The sequence below is a fragment of the Abrus precatorius genome, unplaced genomic scaffold, assembly GCF_003935025.1.
Source record: "Abrus precatorius isolate BTA unplaced genomic scaffold, Abrus_2018 Scaffold8, whole genome shotgun sequence".
NCBI lineage: Eukaryota > Viridiplantae > Streptophyta > Magnoliopsida > Fabales > Fabaceae > Abrus > Abrus precatorius.
Window position 1 is genome coordinate 30100582 of NW_020874428.1, and position 11843 is coordinate 30112424.

The 11843-nt window shown below is 32.6% G+C and overlaps 1 protein-coding gene across 1 annotated transcript; it reads right to left on the bottom strand.

The window, feature by feature from the left end:
• Nucleotides 1–916: 916 nt before the first annotated feature.
• Nucleotides 917–10556, bottom strand: LOC113874669 (sucrose nonfermenting 4-like protein). Its single transcript, XM_027512882.1, has 13 exons — nucleotides 9931–10556; nucleotides 9689–9776; nucleotides 8949–9152; nucleotides 8338–8433; nucleotides 8186–8245; nucleotides 7868–7957; nucleotides 6565–6669; nucleotides 3686–3833; nucleotides 3437–3610; nucleotides 3098–3161; nucleotides 2881–2950; nucleotides 1333–1447; nucleotides 917–1104 (listed from the first exon to the last, which is right to left on the bottom strand). The coding sequence occupies exons 1-13, from the start codon at nucleotides 10053–10055 to the stop codon at nucleotides 1013–1015; spliced, it is 1431 nt and encodes a 476-aa protein (XP_027368683.1). The 5' UTR covers nucleotides 10056–10556; the 3' UTR covers nucleotides 917–1012.
• Nucleotides 10557–11843: the final 1287 nt, after the last annotated feature.

Consider the following 11843-nt stretch of genomic DNA (forward strand, 5'->3'; position numbering starts at 1 on the left):
AGATAGTAATTTAGGACTCAGCCTTGCAAAAACTGTATTGGGCCACGTGAAACCCAAAATTGTAAATTAGGTTTCTCATTATGCCTTTTTTGTAGTTATATCACTCGTCATTTTTAAAATTTAATCTTCAAAAATATATTTAACATATGTTAAAAATTAAATTTCATAAATATTTTTAAATCACTTGATATAATGTAATTTTTCAAAATAATTTTATTGTTTTCAAAAAATTAAATTTCAAAAACAATTTGTAACTTACATTATAATTTTTAAGCGTTTGGTACCTTTACAAATTAAAATTTTAAAATTGCCAGCTTGTTTTCTACTTTAGAAGCATTACTATAAATAGCCACCGAATAAATATAATCACGTAATTATTTGAAAACAGACAATTCCTTCGGTAACTACAAGTCTACATCGTTTTCTTTCATTTTTCATCTGTTTCCATCACTCTCTCCACATTCTCTCTAAAATTTGACCTAGAAAAATAAATTCCTTAAATAACACCTATACTTATGTCCCCCATCAAGGAAAAACACGGAACGGTATATATACCCATCAATCACTAGAAAATGCCAACTAGGCACTTTCCTTTCCTCGAACTAATTTTAATCAACAAAATATTTCAAATATTGGTCCTCCCATAAATTTTTACCCCCCCCCGAAATTTGTACCTTGAGAATATGAAACGATTACAGACCATGTGCACTCCACTTTGCTTGTATCTATATGAGGAGCACAACATATTTCAAGATGATATGAATGGGGAGAGATGAATAAATATGGGACAATCAGACTCAAATTTACAGGCCTCTTTCTCTAGCCTAAAATCTTAAAACAAGGCAATGAAGCAAGAGGCCAATCCAATTGTATTTCAATGAAATAAAGATCAAATCACCGTGTAAAAGCTCTGGAATCTCTTTTTAATGGCTTGGCCGATGATTGTTGCCTGATCAAATGCAGTGTCATGATCACTGCACTAACTGTCAGACTTGTTTTTCATCAATCCAAATTAACCAAGGAAGAACTTGAATATGTCACTCAGTGATATGATGCCTTCTACACGCTTGCTGCCAGCTTCCACAATAACAAGCCGCCTCACACCTGATTCCAGGTTCCCAAATTTTTCAACAAAGCAGTATTTAAAACTAAATTTAATGACTAAAACTAATGCTAAACCAAATTGACAAATAACACTTCAACAGATTTTTAGCAAAATTTCATTAAGCTTTCAAGGTTTAAAAGGTGTGAGTTGCCAGCGCAAAGGTAAGATATAGAAGAAAAATATAAAGTCACTTTAGTCTTTAAATTTAAAAGGGAAAAGAAACTGACCTGGATTTGCCAAACGCTCCATCACTTTATGCAGAGAATCAGTTCGCAAACACATTTGACATCTTTGACTTCTCAGCTCGTATGGATTGTACAAATCTTGGCCCAATTGCAATGCCTGGACAAATAAAGCACACGAGAATAAAACCACTAAATAAACCTCATTCATATAGAAATACTCCTGATATACACAACCATAAATCACATTGTCACCAGTATTATCTTGATGTAACAATTCAAAATACTTTCTTTCTTACTTATTCTTCAACTAGTTTCACAATTAACACCCATCAACACTGAAAATAAAAAAAACTGGAACACACAAATCCTGACCCTTGCGTATGCATTTAATTAAAATTTCAAAAACTGAACAAGGGTAAAAAATTTAAACTATCAACAGCAGTACAATTTTTCCACCCCAACATCAGAAATTTGACAATCTAAAAGGAATCTAACAACAGGAAGAAACCAGTAACTTCCAGGAAGCATCCATAGAAATACAAATGAATAACAAAATCCTTCACAGGCTCGAGCAAAAAATTAGGTGGTTTCACTACAAATTAGTGTACAACATGAAAAGTATTTCCTCAATTTAAAGAAAAATAGCAGTAATCCTGTTTCACGGCACTGTAGCTAAGCACCTCACCTAGTTATTTCCATTCATAATGTCCACATTAACCATTAAAGACAATATTATTCATCCTGTTTAACAACCAGTTTTAACTACCAAGCATATTTTTCTCATATCAACAAATTAGTCCTGCAGGTTCACAAGCTTGCAAATCAATGGCACACAAACTGTGGCTGCAAATGAGAGACGTGTGGCAAGTTTATCATCAGCTTGTTTCCTTGTTGCCAAACTTGCCATTACCAAAATTTTTTTCCAGATATCATAGACATCACAATCTGTACAGAACCTTAAGCATCATAGTCTAATAGTTTTAACCAAACAACTTCAATATACACTTCACAGTTCTAGGAAAAAAAAAATCTCAAGCAGGTTTTACCGTGGCATACCGTATATTACATCTTAGTGAAGTAAACTTCTAAGCAATTATTCCTCAACTCTCAAATCTCATCTTTCTCAACAATCAAAGAGAAAGTCCCCTTGTCATTTTTCTTCTTTGCTTTCAGTAAATATCCATTTTAGTCTTTTAGATTGTAAGTGTCAATTACATCAGTCTCTAACTTACCCAAAATCTCACTTTAATGATTGACTTCACAAATCGACATTCATTTTAGTTAATTTTTATACAGAACAATGAAAAACGAGATTTTTATAAAATTAGACACACAAATGATTGACACTTACAATTTGAAGAACTACAATGAGTACTTATTCTTACTAATTTATCTCCAATTCTCCATACTAAAAACTAATTTCCCTACTTTATATCATCTTTTCTTTAGGGCCATTAAAAACACTGATTCAATTATATTAATTCTTAAGATCAATACCATGTTACCAGTGTCATAGGATCAGTAAAACTGCCTAACCAAAAAAGATGAAACTGTTCATATTTGTAATTTTAAAAAAAAATTCATGCATACCTGATGAACAGTCATTTCATCAAGATTATAATGTGTGTAAGCTCTGTCCTTTGCCAATGCTGTTATATCACTATAAAGCAAGAAGGGGAGGAAAAGTGAGAAACAGACAGGCCACTCTAAATAATAAACTGGTGGGACAATTTAATGCTCGGACCATAGACTGATTCCAAATATCTCAAACAACGCATCAAGAAGTATATCAGCAAGAATAACTAACCTTCGACAATATATATCCAGTAATGAATCACTGTCATCAACTATTGGTATTGAACTTACTTGACCTAAAATCAAAGGACAAAATGTATTGTTAGTATAATTATGTCATGTAAGCAAACATCTCTTTTAATATTTTGTTGATCTTTACTTCCATTTAGCCCAAACGTTCATCTTTTTTGTTGTTAAATCACACCCAGACATAACCCTTCTCAAAAATATAATTGGATACCTTCAGCGTCAAACCACAAATATATAATAGGATACCGATTTCTTTATTATTTCTATGTTGCTTTTCTCTTTTCTCGTTCAATATGTTCAAGGTCAGACAAGAAAATCACACCTTGAACTAACAAGTTTAGGGCTGATGTAAGCGAAGCACTTGGTCTCAACATTGCTAGAGGCCGAAGATTTGACTCCCCAATTCTGGGCACCCATGTGCCCACAGGAATTGCACAAATCGGAAGTTGTAGTATAGGCAATGAGCTAGAACAATTCCTAAAATACCTGCAAATGCCTGAAAAATCAATTTGGTAAGAATCAAGCCTAAATTAGCAACAGTATAAAGTAAGCTGTAAAATAAAAAACTTACACTTGAGGATTCCTGAAAGTGAAGCAAGATGTAGTAGCTGGGGGAATGAACCATCTTCAGAAGAAGAATGGACAACAGGAACTGTTGAAATTTCATTTTGTAGGATCTTCAAAGCAATATCTTTCAAATTATCATATGGCCCCGCCTGCATGATAAATGAAAATAATCAATATAGAGGTGATTACATAATGATTACAATCACTTTCCTGAAGAGATGCACATTAACCACAGTAAGATGTAAAGCAGGATAATTATTAGGCAAAGTTCCAACATAGCTCAAGGAGCAGCTTCATCAATTTCAAGTTCCAATGGTAAAATAAGTTGGCTAACTGAATCGTTGGAACTAAAGCAAGGTACTTTTGATTAAAGTATAAAATGATATAGTCAAGTGACTGGATTATTTCATTATAGAAACATTTATACAAGCATAGTTGTCGATTGCGCGCATTGCTGAGCAATAGCAGTGGTGTGTGGCGGAGCAGCCTTCAGCCGCTACAAATATGGTATAGCAGTGCGTTTTTGCTGTCACAGCCATCGCGACCAATAGCGGCTGTATTTGCAGCCCAAATCACAGCCATTCGCAATGCAATAGTGCCATCAAAAGGAAAGATATTAACTTTCCTTTTCTATCCTCAAAGGAAGAAATTTTAGGATTTTTTAGGGGTAAAAAAGACTTTTAATATTTAAGTAATAATCTGATTTTCCATTTTGCCCTTACGATGACACAATCTTTAGGTTATTTTAAGGGCAAAATAATCTTCTCAATTTTCAGACCTAACCCCACTTTTCCCTAGGTTTTGCTCTTTATTTATCTCTTTGACACCCCTTCCTTTCATCTCTGTTGCTCTTCTACTTTGCAACTAGAGACCCATGATGACACCCCACTTTTCTACACTGTTTTTCTTCTCTCCCTTCTCTATTCGACGCTCCCTCCTCCCATCTCTATCTCGTTTCTGCTTTGCAACAATTTCCAATCCACCAGTCACTCATTTAGGATGACTTCTTTGGCAAAAGCCACTTCCTTTCTTTTCTCTATTCTATGATTCTACAGTCCTACCTCTGTTATGTTATGCTATTTATCATATTTGTTTAACATTATTATATACATAATTATCTGTATATGTATATACTTTATACCTATATGAAAAACTTTAAAATAGCGGCAATCCCACTATGTGCTATCCCGCAATTGCGTTTTGAGGGTCGTCCACTACACCCCGCTATCCGATATTAACAACTATGATACCAAAGCAAAGATAGGTTCACGCAAAGATTGCAAAAGGAACTATAATTCTAGAAAACCAACATTCAGATATCCTCTGCCTTTCAACTTGGGAAACAATCTCCCGATACATTGGCCTTGTATGTATAAATGCATAATGCAGTTTCTTCTGTCTTAAACAATAACACATGAAAGCGGGATTTGCACTAAATACTTGAACATTTGAGCCCCTAATACATCACCAATATCTACTTTGTCAAGTTCACAGAATTATCTGCACCAAATTTTCACTTAAAACAAGACTATTTGCATTTGCATATGCCCATGTTCCCTAACATCTTATTGTAAAATTACCAAAAGAAATTTTCAAGTTCGATAAAATTCACATTATTTAAAAAAGATAAGGCAGACATTCTAATAGAGCCCAATTCCAGATTGGTCCTATTGAGCCATTGGCCCATGAAACAAAGTCATTCCCTAAGAAATTGTTAGTGTACTCAAGGAAGAAAAGAGAAGGAGTTGACGTGGCATGAGAGAAGGGGTTGCGGGCAGTTAGAGGAGAGAGAGTGGGATATCCATATCTTTTTGTTATTTAGGGAATGATGTGAGATTGTGGAGGGGGTGCTGTATTTCTGATGTCTTGGGTAGAGGAAACTTAGTGGTTTCTCTATTAGGAGCATTGCTCTGGGCAGTAAGGAGTCATCCTTCTTGCTGTATTTCTTCTTTTGTCATTTATACAGGATCAAAGTATATTTTCTTCTTCAATTCTCTGTTTCACTTTTATATTTGTTGCTTGGGAACGTATTACAGTCATTTTGAGCATGCACAAACAGTTACAACAACAACAACCAAGTTTCCCCCACGGCAGGGTCAACTACATAAATTTAAAAAAATTCCATAATATTCTCTCACAACTCATGTCAATAGACAAACCATCGACCCAAAACTCCTAAAAAGCCACAGAAACTTCTCCAAAGTTTTTATATTTTGCTCTATTTTGACCATTGATAAAAAAATCAGGATTAGTTTCTAAATTCTATTTTGCTCCCAGAAGTGTCAAAACAGTCCATGAATATATCATTCAAATGTTTGTTCAAAAATAAAAATAACAAGCTATACAAGTAAATTTAAAAGAAATAAATATTTAAGATCATAAAAGTGTATATGAAATTACTGATCAGATACATCAACATTTCTGAATAATAAACTCTATTTTCCCTCTCAATTTCCTATGTTTAAATCCACTGTCATATACTTTTTCTCTAATTTCCACATCTCCACTTAACTGCATAAGTATACTTTCCCACATTCTAGTAGATATAGAGGGAAGATCTATCTCAGTGGCAAATAAAGATTGTGATGAAATTCTGCATAAGCTTCAAGTTGATCTTCATAAACCAACCTATTTGTGACAATCCTTCTTCATTCTTTCCTTTTCTATTGCTGCAGACTCCATCCTACATCTAGCCTATATACCCAGGGCTAGAAGTTATCAAAAGATAAATAAGTATTTCCAAATATATAATCAACTCAAGCTACTCATTGTATAGCACAAACTATGAACATCCACATATATACACTTTACAAACCAAAAACAATAGACAAAAATGTGTACTATCACATACCAATGCACAAAAAAGCCACATTAAACACTTACATGGATAAAACGTCTTGAAAATGCTGACCATTTTCCTTCTTTCCAAGCTGATATGGTATGTGTTTCAAGCTCCTCTTCTGTCAGATTGGACCCATGATTTCCTAACTGAGAAAAGGACAATAATAAAAAAAATAAGTTTTAACAAACATTACAAAATATTGAACATGGATGGAATTATTATTAGAATGTGCAATTTATCACCATCTGGAAAATATTGATATTGATTCTTAACAACTAAGTTCCAAGGTGTATAATGTATTCCTGGGAATCCAAGAACACTATAAAATTTGTTTGTTAACATAAATTTTATTTTCATTTTCTTCTTAAAAACAATTTTTTAAATTTTTTTTAAAATACAATTTTTAAAAATTAAAATTCAAAACACAACCAAACAAGCCCTTAGTCTCTGGTAAGTTCAAAAACATGTTTGGTTAGAATTTAATGATATTCCCAGGCATGGAAGAAATAATGTCAGAGAATGAAGTGGAAGTGGGAAGTTATAGGAAAGAAACTTCCTTTCCCATGGAAAGAAAAATATCCACCTCCCACCATGGGAATAAAATGCAATGGGAAACATGGATATTTAACTTCATGGGGAATCAATAATACATAGGAATATTTTTTTAGAAACTTGTTCCAAGCATGGGGATGATATATTCCGAAGTTCACTTTCCTGGGAATGATTCCAGATACCTAGAAACACACTCTAAAACTTAGAAGTTTCTTCAAGGAACTCCGTGCAATACAAAGGTTAGAAATGCTAGGAAGACCAACCAAAGAATTCAAATTCTGTGGTGGCTTTTTGGAAACAGATTTATCACATCCATATTCAACTGCAAATAACAAGAAATGATTTGCTATATTAAGTTTGGCATTGTTACAGCAAACAACATGCATAGTCAATTGATAACTTTTTATTCACTGTAAATTGCTCAAACATTATTAAGATTCTTCTGTCTATATTTTTAGTAATCTGGTCCAGCCATTTATTGTTGGAGCTCGCCATGAATCAAAGCTGGAGATACCACTCTTGCAAGAAGATGGTTGCACTCCACATAGGTTCAAGAATGCAATTGGACTAATTTGTAGGAATAGAAAGCAATTGGCCTACCTTTCATGAACAAAATTAACTATAGCTCTATAACCAAGCAATATTCATTTAGTTTTCTTGTCATACATCTTGTACATGCAGTATACTAGCCTTTCCAAATTACTTGGGAGTCTTGTACAAACCATAATGACAAGAGCATTGCTTTGAAAAAACTTGCTTACAAAAAGAGCTAATATTTTATATTTGGCATACCTCTCTTAAAATTAAAATAAAATCCAAAGCACTAAGAACTCCAACAAACTGCCCCTTGCAGAAGTCCCAAAGAGGAGCCATGGGAATGCCCTGTAAAATTACCCGATTCAGAAAAGTTACACATGCAAGCTACTAATCAGCAAAGGACACACATTGCAACAGTACAGATGAATAAGCTGGGGTATACAATGCAAGAAGAAAAAGATTTAAACATTGTCAAGGCAATAAGGTTCTGAAACAATTGCTCAAATTCAACAAAAGGATTCAGAAGCATATAATTCATTTCTCACCTATTTATCAGGGTACAAGAAAAAATACCTGCTCATGCAGTATGTGAAATGCCTGTTTCACAGGCAGATCAACATCCAAGGTAACAACCTGTGGCCAGATATCATTAAATTAGTAAATTATGTAATGTAATTCTAGAGAGTAAGTACAAAAACAATGGGCCAATGGTAAAAGTTCCAAACCTTGCCTGACTCAGGAAGTAATTCATAGGCTGTGCGCATAGATAGGAATGCAGATATACGCTGCCGAGAGGTCTGTACATCAACATCTGATATTCTCTGTAACACATCAGTTAATGTACCATCTGTCAATCGTACCTGAACAATAAAATTTCATAAGGAAACAATAATAGAATTTTAGACATTGGCAAAGATTAAATTCTAAAATTAAAAAGAACAAAAATGTGCTATTATAAATTGGAAGTTACTACAGTTATAATAAATAAAATAAGGTTTAAATATGATTTTGATCCCTACATTTTTGTGAGATTTTTATCATAGTCCATTAAAAAAATATATATTAGTCCCCAATTTTTATAAATTTAACACTTTTCGTTCATAGTAGTGGCACAACTAACTAAAAGAATATCGTGTCAATTTTTGTAAGTGAGAATCAGCGGATTGAAATGCATTGACAAATAACAACATGGGTCTAGCAGTTCTAGTATGAGTTACAATACAACCTCCAGATAGATCATAGTATGAAAATTGTTCTTCAAAATTACAGTCCATAATCCAACAAATACACCAGCTAACCTACAGAGAGCATCCATGCTCATGACAACTATCCCAACTGTGTAAGTCTGACTAACTCTTACCATACGTCGAAAAGCCTCATTATCCACATCCATGTTAGATCCAGAAACTGTGTCTGGAGTTAAAACAGGTACCATGTTAGGATCAGTAGCCAATAAAACAGTGTTAACTATCCCATATTCTCCAGACATATAAGGCTGATGCTCATCATGCCGCCATTCTCCATCAACAAAAAATTTGTACTGCATTCAAATAATCATATAATAAGCATCTAGCCACCAAGAATAAAGGTCAAAAAAGCATTTTCTCAGTTTGAAACCTTTAAATTCCACATGCATGTTTCATTAACAAACGCTTCAATCTCAAACATAAGCAGTATATTCCTTCTCAAAAAACATTCATTGAGAAAATGAAACATATAAAAATGCTAAAATTATGAATAGCTCTTATATTCTTAACCTTCGTAAATAAACCCGTCATAATCATCATTTCTCTTATACTTCCATATTAACTAGAGAGTCAAGAATTTAAAGTAAGACACAAGTTATATACTCGCAATTATCATTTTAATACAGAGCTCAGTGCCATCGCCATCTGTGTCACAGAGGAACATTTTGCCACCCAAACATCTTCATAAACAAAAGACAACAAAAATTATGAAAACCACAAAACCCAGTTTGACCAGACACACACATACACGCATATACATGGAATTTAGAAGGAATATGAAACTTTCACTCAATCATCATCCAGTACCAGCACAGCACTATGAACTGACCTGATGATAACCAGGGGCCAAGCTATGAATAACTTGAAACACGGTTGGGCAGCCTTCCACTGGCGACATTTGTAGAAGTTCAGACCACCTTGGGGACAAGATTTAAACTTGTTTTTAGAAAAGAAAGGACACGAGCAAAGGGGCATGAATCAACCAACACGATAAATCAGATAAAAGCAGAGTTTTTTTTCCCCAAAATGGTTACTGAAGAATTAGGGTGCAAGAACTTCCAAAAGACCCACCGTGTGAAAGAACCACTTAGATACACAATTCTTCCTCCATATGGCCACACAAAGCGCATGGGAATTAGCACCGTCCCTGCCACACCACCCGCATCTCTCGCAGAATCCATGCTCGGACTGAACATTCCGCCCCCAAATTCGGAGAGTTACAGTCAGAATAACTTCCAATAACTACACTTCATCGCATCATGCCAGCTTGTTCTATTCGTAGATAGCAAATGCAGCACCAATTCAATGCACTACAAAGCCGAAGAGAAAAAAGGAGAGAGGGGAAAGGCAAAATTCACCCCAAATCAAAGTCCTGTAGGGAAAATAAAAAGTTGAAAATGCTTTGTTTCGCGAAAAAAATTTAAAACAGCTAGTGCTCGTTGCTCACTGCAACAGAACCAAATAAACATTTGAAGAGAGTACGAAAATCGACACCCCAATTTGCATGCAACAAACCCATTGACTAGTAGACACAAACCCTAACCCTAAATCAAAAAAACGTACCAAATCGAGCCTCCAACATCCACAAATTTAAGAATTTCTGGGAAAAAAATATGGCATGGAGGGGGGGAAAAGAAAAAAAAAAAAACTATTGAAACATTAGAAGAAACAGGTTGAGAAAATCGAGGAATGGGTGTGCTAGGACAGAATCCAACCGTAAAAAAAGACGAAACCTTGAAATAGATGCTGAAATTTTATCACTGAAGCCAAGAACAAAAAATGAATATAAATTAATCCCTTTTTTTTTTTTTAAGAAATAGGGTCATTAAAATAAGAAGCTGATACTGAATAATTAGGGTGTCAGATTCTTCAAAGAGAAAATTTTCTTTAGCAGTGATAATAATAGTCCAGTGCCATTAATTATCAAATTAATCGATAATTTTTATTAAAAGTGTTTAATTTTAGTACATTTTTTAGGTTAATATTATTATATTATTAATTAATTAGAATATATAATTCAAAGAGACAAACACATTAAAAAATATTACACCACCGTTGTAGCTAAATTAAATTTTATTAAAAAAATAATATTCTTGTAAAGTTAAATTTAATTTTGTCTTTTAATTTATTTTAATTCTTTAATTTTTTAACTATTTTGAATAATTTTTTTACTAATAATTTTTTTTTTTGGTTATCTATATTGATTTTTATGATTCATCAATTTTTTAAATTTTTTACTTAATACAACAAACATATAATTCTTATTTTTAAAATTTATGTATTATTTATTCATTTTTTATCTTCAATCTTTTATATTTTTCTTTTAGATTTGTGCACGAGAAAAAACATTTAAGTAAAAAATATTTTTAGTTAATTATTATTGAGATTAAAAAAAAAGTTATTTAAAAATATATTTAACAATTTGTCTTTAATTTTATCACTTGTATATTCAAAACTTGAAAATGTGATAACTTTGTAAAGTAATATTCTCGTTGGATAGTTGGTTGCATTTTTACATTTATTAAAATGTATGTGAAGGAAAAATAAAGAAAAAGATAATGAATCAGATTTTTTTTCATGGTCTATTTATTGAAGAAAAAAACTAAATTCAAAGAAGGTTTATGTTTTAAATTTAGATTTATTTACTTATAAGTGTTTGGCAAAGAAAATATGAGATGTTTTTAATAAATTAGTAAATTAAGTATTTTTAAATTTATTTTTTTTGTTTGAGATAAATAATTAGATTTGATTGTTTAAAATTATAATTTAGTAACTAATGAAATTGATGTATAAATAAGAGATTTTGCATTTATTTTTTTTTAGCAATAAAAGAAGACATACATGAAGGAATATAATTAATTGCATCAAAAGATATCTTTCTTAAAAAAAATTTGACCGTAAAATGTAATATTAAATAAGAACCATGTGCTTACCGTACTTGAGAAAAAATAATAATATGTGAATTTAGGAAAATAAATAAATAA